The following is a 20698-nucleotide window of genomic DNA, read 5'->3' on the forward strand; positions in this document are numbered from 1 at the left end:
CAGCCGCTCCAGGAGCTGATCCCCGGCGTCCATAGCAGGTACAGGGATGGGGACTCTCACTGGTGTCCCAGAGCGGGAAAAGTGCCGCTCCTCCCCCAGCTTCACCTTTTTACTATACCCTGACTTACTCCCCCTCCCCTACCCGTGACATCATGACCTCCACTCCAATCAGTGTCATGCTGGCCTCCACACATGCCCGGGGGGAGGGGGGGGTCAGTGCTCCGGCCATTCTATACTGCATTTGCCAGCCTCTGGATCTCCTATCCATCACATGTGGCAAGCATTTAGTCCAACTACCATCTTCTTTAAAAGCCACCCTTTTTTGGACAACAGACAATAATCACTTTCCAATTTGGACTTTTATAGGCAACGAGAACTAAATATTTAGTATTTTGTCAAGAAGTTATAGTCTCCTTATAATGAGCATTGGACTAGTTACCTATTGAGAGTGCATATTGCTCCAGAAATATAAATGCTTGACATCCAGACTAGTGATGCGCGGACCCGGACGGTAAAAGTCTGAATCTGCATGGTTTCAAAGGTACCCGGGAAACGTGCCCGAGATTCTGGGTGTTAGAAATTAAAAAAAATAAAGAAAATAAGACTGAAGCGAGTGCTTCATACTTACCGAGGTTCCGTCATGGCAGCACACGTCTTCCAGGTCGCATATTCACTTTCTGTGCAGCGCATAAGGCTCATCGCATATGCACTGCTTTCCTTGCTTTCCCCGCTCACTGGCCATCCTGGTGTCTGTGATTGGTTACAGTCAGATGTGCCTCCCAGCCTGTGTGACAGCATCTGACTGCAATCAGACAGGCACTGTCTGTAGGTCAGAATCATTATATAAAATAAATAAATAAATAAAACAATTGTGGTTCCCACTGTACAGATAAAGCCCATGGATAAAGGCTGCATCCTCTAGCCCTGCACTTATCTTGGATGTGTATCAAAACAAGAGGAACCTCATGCTGCTTTTTATTATTATTATTATTATTTATTATTATTATTTTTTTTATTTATTTTTTTAAATAAATAATTTAAAAAATCAACATGCGGTCCCTCCCAATTTTGATACCTAGTCAAGATAAAGCCCAGCAGCTGGTATTCTCAGACTGGGGAGGTCCATACTTATTGGAATCCCCCCAGCCTAAAAATAGAAGCCTGCAGCTGCCCAAGATTGTTGCATCTATTAGATGCGACAAACCTAGCTCTTCCTGATTGCCCTGGTGCGGTGGAAATTGGGTAATGGGGGACTTAATGGCAGCCCACAGAATCCCCTAAGTCCTGGATTAATAATGGCAGCATCTATGAGACACCCCCATCACTAATCTGTAAGTGAAAATAAATAATAATAATAATAATAATAATAAAAAAAAAAAAGTAATAATAATAAAGTTTCTTTATAGCGTCAACATATTCTGCAGCACTTTTCAATCAGGTGGGGGCTTATACAGACAAAAACAAAACAAAATAGCACATAGTTCAGCAGCTACAGCAGGAATGAGGGCCCTGCTCGAAAGCTTACAATCTATTGGGAAATAGGGGGACACAAAAAGTAAAGCATGCTGGTAGTATCTGGTCCGGCCATCATTATGATAATTTATTGATTTCATGTGAAGTTGAATGATCTGGTCATTTGACAGTAACCTTTTAGGTGCACTTACGTGCTTTTGGAGGATGTGAGCACAGAGAAAAGAGGGAGAAGGTTATGAAAAGCATTTAGAAAGCGGGACAGGGGAGAGTTAGGTTAGTGAGTTATGATGATTAGCTTGTCTGAAGAGATGTGTTTTTAATGCACGCTTAAAAACTTGGGTGGTGGATATTAGGCGCATTCTTTGGGGTAGTGCATTCCAGAAAACTGGCGTGGCACGAGAAAAGTCTTGGAGACGGAGGTGTGAGGTTCATATTATGGAGGATATTAGTCTAAGATAGGGTAGGATGATAGACAGAGATGAATGATGAGATATAGGGTGGTGCAGAACTGGAGAGCTTTGTGGGTGAGAGATATGAGTTTGTATTGTATTCTGTAGCTGATAGGTAGCCAGTGTAGTGACTGGCACAAGGTGTAGGCATCAGTGAAGCGGCTGGACAGGAATATAACCCTGGCTGCTGCATTTAGGATGGATTGGAGAAAGTTTGGTCAGAGGGAGACTTATCAGTAAAGAGTTGCAATAGTCCAGACGAGAATTAATAAGTTTGATAGTAAGGGATTTTGCAGTTTCGAAGGTGAGAAATGGTCGGATTCTGGAGATGTTTTTAGGAAAGTTCTGAGTCAAATATAACCCCAAGACAGGGAGCATGCCGCTTGAGAGTAATGATTAAATTATCGAAGGTAATTGAGATGTTGGGTATAGGCTGGGTAGTAGAGGGAGGAAACACAAGAAACTCAGTTTTGGAGACATTCAGTTTCAGATAGAGGAAGGACATGCTTTGAGAGACAGCAGACAGACAATCCCTGGTATTTTGTAATAAAGCAGGGGTGATGTTCGGTCATGATGTGTATAATTGAGTATCATCAGCATAGAGATGATACTGGAAACCAAATTTGCTGATGGTTTGTCCAATAGGAGTGGTGTATTGAGAGAAAAGGAGGGGACCCAAGACTGAGCCGTGAGGAACCCCGAAAGTGAGGGGGAGAGGAGCGGAGTAAGAGCCGGCAAAGGAAACAGTGAAGGAGTGGTCGAGAGATAGGAGGAGAACCAGGCGAGAGTGGTGTCCTTGAGGCCAATAGAGCAGAGCATGGTGAGGAGGAGTTGGTGATCCACAGTGTCAAAAGCGACTGAGTGATCTAAGAGAAACAATAGGGAGTAGTGGGCATTTGATTTAGCTGTTAATAGATCATTGTAGACTTTGGTGAGAGCTGTTTCGGTGGCGTGTAAAGAGCGGAAACCAGATTGAGAGGGAGCAAATGCTCCAGGAGCTTAGAGATAAAGAGAAGATTAGAGACCGGTCTGTAGTTAGCAGCACAGTTCTGGCCGAGGGAAGATTTTTTAAGTAGAGCGGCTTTGATGGCATGTTTAAATGATGAAAGAAAGCTACCTGATGAGAGAGAGGTTAAACATTTTGGTTAGATAGGTAGTGACAGCTGGGGAGAGAGCCTGAAGGAGATGTGAGGGAAGAGGGTCACTGATGCAGGTTGTCGGGTGTGAGGTAAATCCGGAGATATGACGATAAATCATGATATTCAAGTATGTCAGGAAGCCCACTCCTGGTGTCACCCCCCCTTTCCTTCACACAACTGGTTTAGCGACAAATCCCTGGCCATCTCCTGTGATATGGAGATGAGGTGGTGTGGGGACAATGGACACAGGATGACTCCCTGCCGTGACCCTGTAGTGGGGGCTGCTAGCTAGTTAGCAAGGCTATGGAAATAGCCAGACAGAACGACTCCAGTAAAAAATGGTTCATATCTCGCAAGCCATATTTCCGATAAATATGGCAACCATAAAAATGGTGTCTCCGCATGCGGACGATGCCGGCACACCCTTTTTATGGGAGCAGGACATTGGGAAATGCCCCAGGCGTGATATCAGCCAATGGGGAACTGGCAGACAGGTCATGAGTCCCCTCGTTCTGTGGCTAAATTCATAGCTGTCACAATGAGAGCGTTGGCGTCCGCCTACGACGCTCCCAGGCAAAGTTATGGCCCATATTCCATGTTGGGATATTGTCCATAACTCAAGCCAGGGGTGGAGCAGTGCTCCCTGTGAGGTCACGAAGGTAGGAGGGGACCTGGATTTGGCCAGGTTGATAACCCTACTTCGGCCATTTTCCAGTGGTCTTTTCGCTGGGGGCACGTGTAGGAAACATCTGTGGGAAGGATCCTAGAAACCTGGCCTACAGCGCCCCCCTGTGGCCAGACGCAACAAGGTAACTGCTGGAACTGTGTATGCCTGTTTGTAACCCATGCTTTGATTGTAACTGTACTCTGACATATGTATATTCTGTAGATTCCCTATTGTATATATTGTAGTTTCTAGTGTGCTTTAGGCTGATTAAATTATATAATTAATCTTGGGCTGTTCTGTTATCTCGATCTTGAATCCCACGTCTGTGTGTTCGGCTAATAGTTACCGTGAAGCGGTTGGTGGCAGCGAGTTTGTGCCAAGGATTATTGTGGGGAGGCCAGTGAGATTCGGGGAGATTTTATATATTCCGCCCGCGGAGGTCGGGGGAATATATACCCTACTCTCACCGGGGACCCTTCAATAATCGGCATAAGTAGTATAGCGGCCTCCTTGCTTATTGTCGGGCAATTCCATAATTGGCCTGACTATAAGAGGGGCGCTAGAGAGCGCATCACGTGCTCTGTCGGTCGGGAGGTATAAAGGAGGGGTGACCCCCACTTGTTACCCCCCGATTGTGACGTACTGGTAGCCAGCGCGGGGGATTTCTGAGTGACCCCCCCGGTGGTTTGTGACATATTGGTGGCATAGCGGTGGGATCGAGATAATAGTGTGTGTGAGTGTGAGACCCATACTCCCAGACACTAAAGACTGCCTGCAGCAGCTGTGGCTGCTGGGGTCTTCAGACTAGCTCAACACTAGAGTGTCAGAGTGCAGATACTGTAAGGTGTGTGGAGGCATCAGGTGTCAGTTCTGTGTCAGTGACCAAAAGTCTGCAAGAATGGCTGATGGCACCAGGAGCAGAGCTATGCAACTGGCCAATGCTAAGGCAGGAGCCGAAGAGAGGGAGGACGGTGCTGTGGACAGCAATGAGGAGGTTGCCCACGAGTCCTCCAGGAGCTCGACGCCAGAAAACCGTTCTGCCGAGGACATTGCGCAACCTGGCACTGCTGGACAAGATGAGGAGGAGCTCACCCAAGGTTCCTCAACGAGCCAGATGCCAGCCCTCCGCTCTGAAAGGGACAGTGAATCGCCTAGCTCTGCAGCGTGCCGCAGATCACCACGTGCCATTCCACCGAGCCTGGGAGGCTCGGATAGCCTTCTTCAAATGGCTATGGCCCTTCTCCAGGCTGGAGACCAGAAGGGCTACAAGGAACTCCTGGCAGAGCGCAGGGCAGAGCGGCAGGCAGCGCGTGACGCTGAGGCTGCGGAGCGGCACGCAGAGCGTGAGGCTGCGGAGCGAGAGCGGCAGGCAGCGCGTGAAGAGCGAGAGCGACAGGCAGACCGTGACTACCAGCTGCAGCTAGCTCAGCTCCGGCCCTCATCAGCCACATGTGACCTTCGAGACACCAAACTTCCAAAGGTCCGTGTTGAGGACTTCCCAGTGCTGGAGAAGGATGGAGACTTGGACTCTTTCTTGACTGCTTTTGAACGGACTTGCTTGCAGCACCATCTGGACAAGGACCAGTGGGCCAAATACCTGACCCCCCGTTTAGGGGGTAAGGCCCTGGATATCCTTGGGGACTTGCCTGCTGAGGCAGATCAGGGCTACGACACCATCAAGCGGGCCCTGATCCAACAGTACAACCTCACTCCAGAGTCCTACCGCAAGAAGTTCCGGAGCCTACAGAAGGGACCAAAGGACTCCTGGGCTGACCACCGGCGGGCACTTGCCCGAGCTGCCGACCACTGGACCCAAGGCCTGCAGCTTTCCACCGGACCGGAGATCCTGGACTTGTTCATCACGGAGCAACTCTTGTGGAACTGCCCTGAGGATCTCCGCCAGTTCATCCGAGACCAGAAGCCAAAGGGGTCCACGGCTACAGCTGCCCTTGCCGATGACTACACCAACAACCGGGCCCCTGAGGCCAGGAGAGCGGCCACCAGCAGCACCTGGAGAGGGGGTAAGATGAATTCTGCGACTGCCCCACCTGCCCCTAGACTGCAGGGGGTGTCCCCCTCAACTCCCCTCTCCAGGCCCGTGGCAGAACCAAGACGGTGCCACCAGTGCAACCTACCTGGACACTTCAAGGCCATGTGCCCTCAGCGTCCCAAGGCCCCGGCTCCGTCCCCGTCCCAAGGGCCGCCCAAGGTGTATTGTGTGGGTGGGGGTGGTGGTAGGTCCCTGGACAGCTTCCAACCTGTCACCGTCGGCCGGTCTGTGACCATAGGACTGCGAGACAGCGCCTCGGAGGTGACTCTGGTGCGGCCTGAGATGGTGTCCCCCCAAGACTTGATCCCTGGAAAAACCCTCGCTGTCTCCGGGATTGGAGGCACTGACCCGGCGCTGCCTGTTGCTGACATTTATGTGGACTGGGGCGCAGGGCGAGGGGTGAGGGAGGTGGGGGTAACTGATCGGATCCCTGCAAACGTGCTACTTGGGACAGATTTGGGGCAGATAACCTCCCAGTTTGGGCCCCAACGAAGGGCTGAACCTTCAGCCAGTACTGACATGCCTCCGGACAATGTTAATGTGTTATCTATGAATGATGTAAGGGAGGAGGGAGTGAACTCTGATATTTCTGCTTGCACAGACACCATAGACACACACGCAGCTGCAGCTGTGACAGGAGGGGAGGGGGTCAGAGAAAGGTGTGACAATGCCTCTACAAGTAACCAGCCTGTGAGCTGGGATCTGTTGCCCTCTGCAGGGATAAGCAGAGAGCAGGGTGCTGCAGGGGGAGGACCAGTGTGTGGGGTGGGGGCTACCACAGCAAATGTGGGGTCCCCAGAGATTTCACAGCGGGGTTCTGTTGCTGCAGGAGGGGAACAGGCAGGTGAGATTGGGGCCGGTCCAGGAGCGGAAGTGCTCCCAGGTAAGATCTCGGTGCATGGTTCCCCCACAACCGGGGTGTCAGGAAGCCAGGTAGGTCTGCCTGAACCGGCGACTTGGTCAGGAACGGAGGAGGAGCAGGCACGACCCACGGTCGCAGCGGCTGTGGCCGCTGTCACCCGCAGTGGGAGTGCTGGAAGCCAAGGGGCCTCCCGGAGGTCCGATAGCTCTTCCCCTTCTGACCAAGTGGCAGCCGAGTCAGGTGGAGGCCAGGACACAGGTCCCGGGGTACTGACTGAAGATGTGACAGTCTCGTCGATTCTGGCCACATCTAGTCAGGGGTTTCAGGCAGCGTTAGAAGCTGACGACAGCCTGAAAGCTCTTAAGGAGCAGGCGGCACAGCCTCCCTCGGACTCGGACCCGGAGCGAGTGGTCTGGGACCAAGGACGGCTGTACCGGGCCACGGTCCAGCAGGGTTCACCGGAGGCGTGGCCCAGGGACCGACAGTTGGTGGTACCCTATCCGTTCCGGACGGAGTTGTTGCGGATCGCACATGAGATTCCGATGGCCGGACACCTAGGGATCGCTAAGACCAAGGCCAGGTTAAACCAGCATTTCTACTGGCCAAAAATGGGGGCCGATGTGGCTGCCTACTGCCGTTCGTGTGAAACCTGTCAGAGAGTGGGGAAGGCGGGGCCACGCCCCAAAGCCCCACTGGTATCTCTGCCAATCATCGATGAGCCTTTCAGGAGGGTGGCTGTGGATCTGGTCGGCCCGCTGGCCATCCCCAGCAGCTCCGGGAAACGCTTCATACTGACGGTAGTGGACTATGCCACCCGGTACCCAGAAGCAGTGGCCTTGTCGTCCATTCGGGCTGACAAGGTGGCCACCGCATTGCTGGAGATTTTCTCCCGAGTGGGTTTTCCCCAGGAAATGCTCACTGACCGGGGGACCCAATTCATGTCCCAGCTGATGGAGGCCCTCTGTAAGCAAGTCCAGGTGCGACATCTGGTGGCCAGCCCGTACCATCCACAGACTAATGGCCTGTGCGAGCGGTTCAATGGCACCTTAAAGCAGATGCTTAAGATGTTGGTCGACTCCCATGGGCGTGACTGGGAGCGGTATCTCCCACACCTGTTATTTGCTTACCGGGAGGTTCCACAGGCCTCAACAGGATTCTCACCGTTTGAGCTCCTGTACGGGCGACGTGTGCGGGGCCCCCTGGCTCTGGTGAAAGAGGCTTGGGAAGGGGATTTGGCCACCCCTGGAGTGTCGGTTATCGAGTATGTCATGCGCTTCCGGGACAAAATGCAGGCCTTGACGCAACTGGTACACGACAATATGGCTCAAGCCCAGGCCGATCAGAAGCGTTGGTACGACCAGAACGCTTGTGAGAGGACCTACCAAGTGGGTCAAAAGGTGTGGGTACTGGTCCCCGTACCACAGGACAAGCTTCAGGCAGCCTGGGAAGGCCCATACCTCGTGTACCAGCAGCTCAACCCTGTAACGTACCTGGTCACCCTGGACCCTGCCCGTGGAAGGCGGAAGCCCTTCCATGTGAACATGATGAAGGCACATCATGAGCGGGAGGCATGTGCGCTCCCCGTGTGCAACCTGCCCGAGGAGGGAGAAGCGGAAACCCTCTTGGATATGCTAGCCCAGGTTAGGGCAGGCGGATCCATTGAGGATGTGGAGGTTGGCCACCAGCTCTTGGAGGACCAACGGTCCCAGCTGTGGGCCACCCTACACCCCTTCCGGGGGTTGTTTACCAACCAGCCCGGAAGGACTGACTTGGCTGTCCATCACGTGGACACTGGGGATCATCCCCCGATCCGGCGTTCAGCATATCGGGTCTCCCTGGAGGTGCAGCAACACATGCGCCAGGAGATTGACGAGATGCTGAAGCTGGGGGTGATCCAGGAATCCAACAGCGCTTGGGCCTCGCCTGTAGTCCTCGTCCCTAAGAAGGACCGAACCACGCGGTTCTGCGTGGACTACAGGGGGCTCAATGCGGTCACGGTCGCCGATGCGTACCCAATGCCACGCATCGATGACCTGCTCGATCAGTTGGCCGGGGCTCAGTACCTGACCATCATGGATCTGAGCCGGGGATATTGGCAGATCCCCCTGACTCGCAAGGCCAGGGAACGCTCTGCCTTTATTACCCCATTTGGACTGTACGAGTCCACGGTGATGCCATTCGGGATGAGGAATGCCCCTGCCACTTTCCAGCGGATGGTCAACACCCTGCTCAAGGGACTTGAAGGGTACGCGGCCGCGTACCTGGATGACATTGCCGTCTTCAGTCCCACCTGGGAGGACCACCTAGAGCATCTAGCACAGGTGCTCAGGCGGATCCACCGGGCAGGTTTGACCATCAAGCCGGGAAAGTGTCAGCTGGCCATGAGCGAGGTCCAGTACCTCGGTCACCGGGTAGGTGGGAGAACACTGAAGCCCGAGCCTGAGAAAGTGGAAGCCATCGCATCCTGGCCCACCCCCAGGACCAAGAAGCAGGTGATGTCCTTCTTGGGGACCGCTGGGTACTATAGGAGGTTTGTTCCATGCTATAGTAGCCTGGCAAAGCCCTTGACGGACCTCACCAAGAAGAAGCTGCCCTCTGCAGTCGATTGGACAATGGACTGCGAGACAGCCTTCCGGGCCCTAAAGGACGCCCTGTCCAGCCCGCCCGTGCTACAGGCAGCCGACTTCACGCGGCCGTTTGTAGTACAGACCGACGCCAGTGACTTCGGCCTCGGTGCGGTGCTCAGCCAGGTGGACTCTGCGAGCCAAGAGCACCCAGTCTTGTACCTGAGCAGGAAGCTGTTACCAAGGGAAGTTGCCTATTCCACGATGGAGAAGGAGTGCCTGGCCATAGTGTGGGCCCTGCAGCGTCTGCAACCCTATCTATACGGGCGCCACTTCATCGTGGAGACGGACCACAATCCCCTCAGCTGGTTGCACACCGTCTCTGGGACGAATGGGCGATTGTTGCGATGGAGCCTTGCGCTCCAGCAATACAACTTCACCATTCGCCACAAAAGGGGCCGTGACCACGGTAACGCAGACGGGCTGTCCCGACAAGGAGAGGTCGCGGACGGGCGCACGGGGGAACACCGGAGTGTGCTGCCCCCTAGCGCCCTCAAAAGGGGGGAGGTGTGAGGTAAATCCGGAGATATGACGATAAATCATGATATTCAAGTATGTCAGGAAGCCCACTCCTGGTGTCACCCCCCCTTTCCTTCACACAACTGGTTTAGCAACAAATCCCTGGCCATCTCCTGTGATATGGAGATGAGGTGGTGTGGGGACAATGGACACAGGATGACTCCCTGCCGTGACCCTGTAGTGGGGGCTGCTAGCTAGTTAGCAAGGCTATGGAAATAGCCAGACAGAACGACTCCAGTAAAAAATGGTTCATATCTCGCAAGCCATATTTCCGATAAATATGGCAACCATAAAAATGGTGTCTCCGCATGCGGACGATGCCGGCACACCCTTTTTATGGGAGCAGGACATTGGGAAATGCCCCAGGCGTGATATCAGCCAATGGGGAACTGGCAGACAGGTCATGAGTCCCCTCGTTCTGTGGCTAAATTCATAGCTGTCACAATGAGAGCGTTGGCGTCCGCCTACGACGCTCCCAGGCAAAGTTATGGCCCATATTCCATGTTGGGATATTGTCCATAACTCAAGCCAGGGGTGGAGCAGTGCTCCCTGTGAGGTCACGAAGGTAGGAGGGGACCTGGATTTGGCCAGGTTGATAACCCTACTTCGGCCATTTTCCAGTGGTCTTTTCGCTGGGGGCACGTGTAGGAAACATCTGTGGGAAGGATCCTAGAAACCTGGCCTACAGCGCCCCCCTGTGGCCAGACGCAACAAGGTAACTGCTGGAACTGTGTATGCCTGTTTGTAACCCATGCTTTGATTGTAACTGTACTCTGACATATGTATATTCTGTAGATTCCCTATTGTATATATTGTAGTTTCTAGTGTGCTTTAGGCTGATTAAATTATATAATTAATCTTGGGCTGTTCTGTTATCTCGATCTTGAATCCCACGTCTGTGTGTTCGGCTAATAGTTACCGTGAAGCGGTTGGTGGCAGCGAGTTTGTGCCAAGGATTATTGTGGGGAGGCCAGTGAGATTCGGGGAGATTTTATATATTCCGCCCGCGGAGGTCGGGGGAATATATACCCTACTCTCACCGGGGACCCTTCAATAATCGGCATAAGTAGTATAGCGGCCTCCTTGCTTATTGTCGGGCAATTCCATAATTGGCCTGACTATAAGAGGGGCGCTAGAGAGCGCATCACGTGCTCTGTCGGTCGGGAGGTATAAAGGAGGGGTGACCCCCACTTGTTACCCCCCGATTGTGACGTACTGGTAGCCAGCGCGGGGGATTTCTGAGTGACCCCCCCGGTGGTTTGTGACATACACACTTTGCTTCAGTTCCTCGCAGGCATCTCTAAGCTTCTGGAGCATTTGCTCCCTCTCAATCTGGTTTCCGCTCTTTACACGCCACCGAAACAGCTCTCACCAAAGTCTACAATGATCTATTAACAGCTAAATCAAATGCCCACTACTCCCTATTGTTTCTCTTAGATCACTCAGTCGCTTTTGTAATAAAGCAGGGGTGATGTTCGGTCATGATGTGTATAATTGAGTATCATCAGCATAGAGATGATACTGGAAACCAAATTTGCTGATGGTTTGTTCAATAGGAGTGGTGTATTGAGAGAAAAGGAGGGGACCCAAGACTGAGCCGTGAGGAACCCCGAAAGTGAGGGGGAGAGGAGCGGAGTAAGAGCCGGCAAAGGAAACAGTGAAGGAGTGGTCGAGAGATAGGAGGAGAACCAGGCGAGAGTGGTGTCCTTGAGGCCAATAGAGCAGAGCATGGTGAGGAGGAGTTGGTGATCCACAGTGTCAAAAGCGACTGAGTGATCTAAGAGAAACAATAGGGAGTAGTGGGCATTTGATTTAGCTGTTAATAGATCATTGTAGACTTTGGTGAGAGCTGTTTCGGTGGCGTGTAAAGAGCGGAAACCAGATTGAGAGGGAGCAAATGCTCCAGGAGCTTAGAGATAAAGAGAAGATTAGAGACCGGTCTGTAGTTAGCAGCACAGTTCTGGCCGAGGGAAGATTTTTTAAGTAGAGCGGCTTTGATGGCATGTTTAAATGATGAAAGAAAGCTACCTGATGAGAGAGAGGTTAAACATTTTGGTTAGATAGGTAGTGACAGCTGGGGAGAGAGCCTGAAGGAGATGTGAGGGAAGAGGGTCACTGATGCAGGTTGTCGGGCGAGTAGAAGCGAGGAGCTGGGTCACTTCTTCTGTGACAGGCTCGAATACTGAAAGTGAGCTTGAGTTAGCCTGCGAGGAACTGAAGCAAAGTGTGCAGGGTTTGAAGATAAGTGTGGCATAGTTTAAACACAATTACATAGTGGTGATAACTGTAATTGTTTAATTTCTTTAGGGAATTGTTTGTATGTTTGTCTGTGATACTGTTAAAAAAGCAAAGAAAAAAAAAAGTTTGTCTTGGGATTTAATCAGTAGTATTAGTCACACCTGTTTCTAGAAGCTTCTGGCAGCTTCTGGAAGTCCTTGTAGAACTATATAAACCAGCCAGAGCAAGCGAGGTGCTGAGCGTGCGAGGTACTGAAGCAAAGTGTGCAGGGTTTGAAGATAAGTGTGGGATATTTTAAACACAATTACATAGTTTAACACAAGAACATAGTTTGAATTTATCCTTATACGTTTCCCATTGTTTTTTTTTTTTTCTTGTTTTTCTACTTTAACGTTTATCCCCATTTAATAGGTGCTCCATGGACAATGCTACCAGGTGTGTATCTTGTCAGATGTATGCATGCCTTGAGCAGCCGTTCGAGGGTGAATATGTCTGCACTCGATGCAAGCATGTTGCGTATTTGGAAGCGAAGGTAACTGATCTAAATAAGCAGCTTGCAACACTCAGGGGCATTGCAAACCTGGAAAGGATTTGAGAGCTCACTGAGCTTTCTCTGGCTGGGGCCAGTGATATGGAGGAGGGTGGAGGTGGAGAAGATCAGGACCCAGAGGTAGGTAGTTGGGTAACAGTTAAAAGAAGAGGTAGGGGGAAAAGTGTCAGGGAGCCTAGTCCTGATCTGGCACAACCTAGTAAATATGCCTGTTTGGCTGATATTAGGAATGAAGGCCCAAGACTAGGGTCACTACAGCAGGACGTTGCTCCTAGCAACCAGGAAAACAACTGCTGTAGGAAAGAGGGAAATAGGAGTGCAGCAAAGCCCAGACAGATGTTAGTGGTAGGGGACTCTATAATTAGGCGGACAGACAAGGTCATCTGTCGCCTAGACCGTGAATGCCGAACAGTGTGTTGTCTGCCGGGTGCTCGGGTTCGGCATATTGCGGATCGGATAGATAGATTGCTGGGTGGGGCTGGAGAAAACCCAGCGGTCATGGTGCACATTGGTACTAATGACAAAGTTAGAGGCAGGTGGAAGGTCCTTAAAAATGATTACAGGGAACTAGGAGAGAAGCTGAAGTCCAGGACCTCGAAGGTGGTGTTTTCAGAAATACTACCGGTGCCACGAGCGTCACTAGAAAGACAGCGGGAGCTTAGGGAGATAAATACGTGGCTTAGAAATTGGTGCAGGAAGGAAGGGTTCGGGTTCATGGAGAACTGGGCTGACTTCTCAGTCGGCTACAGGCTCTACGGTAGGGACGGGCTGCACCTCAATGGGGAAGGTGCAGCTGTGCTGGGGTAGAAATGGTCAGACGGATGGAGGAGCTTTTAAACTAGGATCTGGGTGGAGGGAGGGTAGTGGAGCAAAAAAGGGGCTAGATAGAGCAGATAGAGACAGTGAGATGGTAGGGGTCAATGAAGGATTAGGGGCGATGGGACATGCAAGGAACGTAGGGTGGCTAGGAGTAATAAAGGTGTTAATAGGATTAAATGTCTACTGGCAAATGCAAGAAGTCTTGCAAACAAAATGAATGAATTGGAGATTCTTATGACAACCATGGATTATGATGTGGTGGGCATTACGGAAACCTGGCTGGATGAAAGCCATGACTGGGTGACAAACATACAGGGTTATAGTACATTTAGGAGGGACAGGAAAGACAAAAAAGGTGGTGGGGTGTGTATATTTATCAAATCTAACCTAAAACCTGTGTTCAATGATGACATTGGGGGGAACTGCAACAATGTAGAGTCAGTATGGGTAAATGTACATGGGGAGGGGAATAATCCAAAAATGCTAATTGGAGTTTGCTATAAGCCTCCTAACATACCTGAACAAATAGAGGGTGAAGTGCTGGAACAAATTGAAAAGGCAGCTAATAATAATAATCGGGTTCTTATTATGGGGGATTTCAACTATCCAGACATACAGTGGGACATAGAATCTTCTGGTTGTGCTAAAAGCTGTAAATTCTTATCTACCATTCAAGACCATTTCCTCTCTCAGATGGTAGATGAACCGATGAGGGGAGATAATTTGCTAGATCTGGTCCTGTCAAATAGGCCAGATACAATTTCAGATCTACTGGTCCGGGAGCACTTGGGCACCAGCGATCATAATATGGTAAGCTTCAACCTAATATTCAATAGAACATTTCAAAGGGGAAATGCTAAAACCTGGAATTTTAGGAAAGCTGATTTCAACAAATTAATTGAAGAGCTTAAATGTGTAGATTGGGACAAAGTCATTAACTGGGGATACTGAACATAAATGGGGAAAGTTTAAGGATATACTGCTAGAGTCCTGTAAAAAACTTATACCCTCTGGTAATAAAATGTCCCGGAATAAAAATAAACCACTATGGATAAATAAGACTGTACAAAGTATAATAAAACAAAAACAAAGGGCGTTTAAAATCTTGAAGGCTGAGAATACAGAAATAGCATTTCAGGAGTATAAAGATATCAATAGGCAATGCAAAAAAGAAATCAAACAAGCAAAACTAGCTACTGAAACAAAAATCGCCAATGACATTAAAATAAATCCCAAAATCTTTTATAAATACATTAATGCCAAAAGAAAAACAAAGGATAGTATTGGCCCCTTAAAATATAATAACAAGTTAGTTATAGAGGACAAACAAAAGACTGAGATATTAAATAGGCATTTCTCATCTGTGTTCACCAAGGAACTGACTGTACCAGGCATCATTCAACAAGTGAAAAATCAAAGTTCACCACCCGATATAATTAATTTAACACAAGAAGAAGTACGCCTACGTCTGAGTAAATTAAACATTGACAAATCCCCAGGGCCAGATGGCATTCATCCACGAATATTGAGGGAATTGAGCTCCATAATTGACAGACCGCTGTATCTCATCTTTTTAGACTCGCTTGTAACAGGGTGCCTCAGGATTGAAGGATTGCTGATGTGGTACCGATATTTAAGAAAGGTAAGAGGGTAGATCCAGGCAACTACCGTCCAGTAAGCCTGACATCAGTAGTATGCAAAGTTTTTGAGGGCATTTTAAGGGATGACATGCAAAAATATGTTGCAGAAAATAATATAATAACTGACAGACAGCATGGATTCATGAAAGATAAGTCGTGTCTAACCAACCTGTTGGGTTTCTATGAGGGGGTAAGTGCAAACCTGGATATTGGTAATGCAGCTGATGTGATTTATTTGGACTTTGCAAAGGCATTTCATACTGTACCACATAATAGCCTCATACTAAAGCTCCAGAAGCAAGGACTAGGGGAAACTATATGCAACTGGGTAAGGAATTGGTTAAAAGATAGGAAACAAAGAGTAGTCATAAATGGTACATTCTCTAAATGGGCTATAGTCAGCAGTGGGGTGCCGCAGGGATCTGTGCTAGGACCAATTCTTTTTAATCTCTTTATTAATGACCTTGTGGATGGGATTGATAGTAAAGCGTCAGTCTTTGCTGAGGACACCAAACTATGTAGGATATTAAAAACTGACCTTGATAGTACAATATTACAAAAAGATCTGGATAAGATGTCAGAATGGGCAGATACTTGGCAAATGAGATTTAATGTTGATAAATGTAAAGTAATGCACCTAGGACGGAGTAATCCTAAAACTGCGTATACATTAAATGGAAGTAATCTCGGGACTACAGAACAGGAGAAGGACTTGGGTATTCTCATTACAAATAAGCTGAGCAGCAGCACTCAATGTCAGGCAGCAGCTGCAAAAGCAAACAAGATTCTAGGGTGTATAAAAAGAGAGATTAGATCCCGTGATCCCAACGTATTGTTACCCCTCTATAAATCACTTGTAAGGCCACATCTGGAATATGGGATTCCGTTTTGGGCTCCACATTTTAAAAAGGACATTCAGAAGTTAGAGTCAGTTCAAAGGCAGGCAACTAGACTACTACAAGGAATGGAAGGCCTCCCATATGATGACAGGTTGAAAAAGTTAGATATGTTTAGCTTAGAAAAAAGACGTCTCAGAGGAGATCTCATTTATATGTATAAATACATGTGTGGTCAATATAAAGGACTGGCACATGACTTATTTCTTCCGAAGACAATACTAAGGACCAGTGGGCATTCACTGCGAGTGGAAGAAAAGCGATTCCGACAGCTAAATAGTAAAGGGTTCTTTACAGTTAGAGCAGTAAGACTGTGGAATGCCCTACCACAAGAGGTAGTAATGGCAGATACTATAACAGCTTTCAAAAAAGGGCTGGATGATTTCCTCAGTACACAAAACATTGTTGGTTATAAATGACTTTGTGACCAAATGTAGAAGTGGTGGAGGAAGGTTGAACTAGATGGACCTAGGTCTTTTTTCAACCTAAGTAACTATGTAACTAAGGTGCGGGAGGGGATCCAGGCTCTGAGTGGGATTTTTAAAAAATGTTCTGACGGATGTGTTTGATCTTTTGTAAGAAGAAAGTGGCCAGATCATCAGAGCTTAGGTTGGTGACCGGGGTCTGTGCTTTAGGGCTCAGGAGGAAGTGGAAGGTTTCAAAGAGCCGTTAAGGATTGCTGGCTAGTGATGTGATGAGGGCAGTAAAGTAAACTTGTTTGGCCAGATGGAGAGCAGAGTTATAGGTTTTGAGCATGAATGGTTTTGAGTGGATGAAGTCTTCAGCTGAAAGTAATTTTCTCCGCAGACGCTCTACACACCTTGAACAGCGCTGGAGGAAACATGTTTGTGGTGTGTGCCAGGGCTGCTGCTGCCTGTGTGATTTTTTTTTCTGCATGTAGCTAATGCAGCTTCATCCAGGGTGCTCTGCAATGTCTTATTATAATGTGACACTGCAGAGTCTGCAGAGGAGAGGGAGGAGATGTGATCCAAGGATGACTGCAAATTGTTCATAAGCAGCTGGGTTTTGAAATAAACACAAACACCGAAACAATCCTTTATTTGGAATAAAATACAAAAAACACTCTTTCACCACTTTATTAACCCTAAAACACCTCTGCAGGTCCGACATAATCCACACGATGTCAAACAATGATTCAGCTTTGCTACATGTGAGTGGCCATAGAGCATGACTGCCTGCTGTGACTGCAGACAGAGACTGAGCCAATCAGCGGGGATGTCACTTAGGTGATTTGCAGTCACAGGTGGGAACCTCTAAAAAGTGTTTTTTGTATTTTATTCCAAATAAAGGATTTGTTTTTATTTACTTTCACTTACAGATTAGTGATGGAAGTGTCTCATAGATGCCTGCCATTACTAATCCAGAACTTAGTGGCTGCTGTGGCCTGCCATTAACTCCCTCATTACCCGATTGCCACCTCACCTCACCAAATTGTTTTATTTATTTTATACCACAATACTGACACACAGACCGCGCCTGTGTGAGTGGTTGCAGTCAGATGCTGTCATACAGGCTGGGGGCATGTCTGACTGCAACCAATCACAGATGCTAGGCCGGCCGGTGGGTGGGGAAAGCAGTGCATATGCGATGAGCCTAATGCGCGGCACTGGAAATGAATGCTTGTCCTGGAAGTAGTGTGCTGCCATGACGGATCCTTGGTGAGTACAGCGCGCGCTCCTTTCTCCCTATCCCTTTTACCAACATTTTTAAGCTCCGGATTCTGGTCCCCATAGACTGATATGGGGACTGGATTCCGGACCAGATCCGAATTTTAAAAAAAGATAAGTTTCAGTATCAGCAAGTCCACTCATCTCTAATCCTGACATACTTTTGCGTAGTTTTGGAATTGCCAAACATTGCTGGAACCTGGAATCCAGAATTCCCATTCTACTTATTCCAAGAATTTAGGTGATCTGAAGTAGAGGTGTATATTCTAATTTGTGACCCAGAAAAATATTATTGTTTATGCTAACCTAAGATTAAGGATGAAGATTTCTTGTTGATTTCTTTTTTTTAAGTCTGTTGTACAAATGTTTTCTTAACTTCTCCTGTAGGTCATTAATGTTCCCTATGCTGTAAGTTGGTATGGTTCTCAGTGGTCAGACTCCTACATTATCATCTATCCTGAAAAAAACCTCTCTATTTAGTCATATCTCTCTGGGCTAGGTTTCCCACTTATTACTTAATGATGTCTTAATATCTGATGTATTTTAATTTTTTCTTATATTTTCTGCACTTTGTATATTATAGACAAATATAGATGGTCTACCTCTCAAAAAATATTAAAATATAATGTTTATTTTAAAATTAATAAATAGAAACAGTGTGTTTTATCTAATCCTCTGATGCATTTAATGCGGTGTAATTGGCGTTCTTAGTCTTGGTGTCCCCAAGCTGGGACATACATACTTGCCTTCATGTGATGGAAACGTCGAGAAATGGTTGGGTTACATGTTCCAAGCCACAGACAATACGATTGATGATCTCTTCATTTTTATATTTGCAGAATATATTTGTATGTTTAATTTTCCTGATATCTCCTAGATAAATTTTTGGAACTGAGTGAAGAGTATTTGGCTGCTAATGAGGAAAGAAGAAGAGAAATGGACAAAAGATATGGAGATGTTCTGAAAGCAGTTGAAGGCTTGAGGAATATGGAATGGATAGGAAAGTACTCCAAACCCTGTCCTGGTTGCAAAGCTCCAACTGAGGTAAAATATTAAAGGCAACAGTAAAGAAAGCTTGTACCATGTTTTCCTTAAAATAAGCTTTACCCCGTAAATGAGCTCTAGCAGGAATTTTCTGCCTTTTTGGCGTAAGGCTTAAAGGGAACCTGTCATCAGACATTTAGCTTGAAACCTAAAGGTTTCCCCCTCTGCAGCTCCTGGGCTGCATTCTAGCAAGGTTTCTGTACCTTTTGTGGCCCCTTATAAACCAAATTAAATACTTTATAAACTTGTACCTTTTGCTATGTAAATTTTGTAAATCGTCCATGGGGGCGGGCTCTCTGGTGACCGTTGCTGTTCCTACAGCACATTGACGCCGTCCCCCCACGCTCCATTTCATCCATCAGGACGCCGCCCACTGCGCCCGAGGTGCCGTCCACACCAGGATCGCTGGTGACATGTGTCACAAGCATGAGATTATGGGCAGCGCTGTGATTGCATCGCAAGTGCCCGCCCATAATCTTGTGGACGCGCTTTCCCCCACTGCCTCCAGCGTTCTGCACAAGCGCTCGCCGGCCAAATGACCCGACATCACCTCCTTCCCATCTTACCCTGCAGCAGGGCAAGATGGGAAAGAGGTGACGTCGGGTCATCTGGCCAGCAAGCGCTTGCGCAGAACGCTGGAGGAAGAGGGGAAAGTGCGGTCACGAGGTTATGGGCGGCACTTGCTGATGACACTCACAGCGCCGCCCATAACCTCGTGCCTGCACAAAACGTCACCAGCGGTCACACGTGCACATGGTGCACAGTCCCGCTACAGTCGCACAGCGCATGCGCGGGACCACGGGCGCCCAGGGGCGGCGTCCTGAGATATGATATTCAGCGTTGGGGAGCGGCGTAAATCTGCTGGAGTTACAGCAATGGTCAGCAGAGAGCCCGCCCCCATGGACGATTTACAAAATTTACATAGCAAAATGTACAAGTTTATAAAGTATTTAATTTGGTTTATAAGGGGCCACAAAAAGTACAGGAACCTTGCTAGAATGCAGCCCAGGAGCTGTAGAGGGGGAAACGTTTAGGTTTAAAGCAAAATTTCTGATGACAGGTTCCCTTTAAATATAAGCCCTACCCTGAAAATAAGCCCTAGTTGCAGTTCAATAAAGAATCCTCCATGTAGCTAAAAAAGTGAAAGAATACTGCAGGAGACTTCATTAAAGAAAGCAAACACCCCAAAAGAGAAAAGACAGACCCTGCAATCATACTCATAAGACTCCAAACGGGATGCTGTGGAATATGAGGATCTGCTGTGGAACACATCGAGGACCTGCGGTGGAACGCACACACACATGGTGATGCTGTACTGCTCCAGGGACCTGGGACGCACTGGAACATGAGGACCTGCAGTGGAACGCGCACACACACACGGTGATCCCGTACTGCTCCAGGGACCTTAGGATGAATTGGAACACGAGGACATGCGGTGGAACGCATCAAGGACCTGAAGTGGAACGCATCGATGTATCCCACTACAGGTCCTCCATGTGTTCCACCGCAGGTCCTTGTGATCCACAGTGCTGCTAGTTGGAAGCAGTATGGTATCATCGGATGTTTCTGTGTGTGTATGTGTCTGTGTGCGTGTATGTGTATGATGTTCCTACAGTCTTTGTGTATGTGTGCACTAGAAGAAAGCACAGGAGAACCGCTGTGGAGCACACAAGGACCTGCTCGGATCGCAGGAGCACCTTGGAGTGAAACAGATGTCTGGGGTCTGGCAAGTATGACTCTTTTGGGGGGTGTTTGCTATCTCTGGGGGGGCAAACTTACACCCAACCAATGATTCCTCAGAAATAAGCCCTATCCCATAAATAAGCCCTAGCGCATTTTTCAGGGCAAAAAATAATATAAGACAGTGTCCTATTTTCGAGGAAACATGCTATTTCAGTTCTTTTTTAACACATAGAAGCTTTATAAAATTGATATTGTCATCTAGAAAGAGTAATGTTACTCATAGAGATAATTGTCTGATAACAACATTTGTCTCCCCTACAAGAATATACACTATTTTAATCAACCCTTGAGAAGTAG

General features: G+C 48.4%; 1 protein-coding gene across 2 annotated transcripts in view; it reads left to right on the forward strand.

Annotated features, from left to right (window-relative positions):
- LOC142303315 (E3 ubiquitin-protein ligase RNF14-like) overlaps window positions 1-20698 on the forward strand; it is a 53300-nt gene that overhangs the window by 25713 nt on the left and 6889 nt on the right. For both annotated transcript variants that reach the window (XM_075344586.1, XM_075344587.1), the window contains exon 6: window positions 18492-18658. In XM_075344586.1, coding sequence (XP_075200701.1) covers window positions 18492-18658 — 167 coding nt within the window. The remainder of the gene's footprint in view (window positions 1-18491; window positions 18659-20698) is intronic.

Source organism: Anomaloglossus baeobatrachus, chromosome 4 (genome assembly GCF_048569485.1).
Source record: "Anomaloglossus baeobatrachus isolate aAnoBae1 chromosome 4, aAnoBae1.hap1, whole genome shotgun sequence".
NCBI classification, from domain to species: domain Eukaryota; kingdom Metazoa; phylum Chordata; class Amphibia; order Anura; family Aromobatidae; genus Anomaloglossus; species Anomaloglossus baeobatrachus.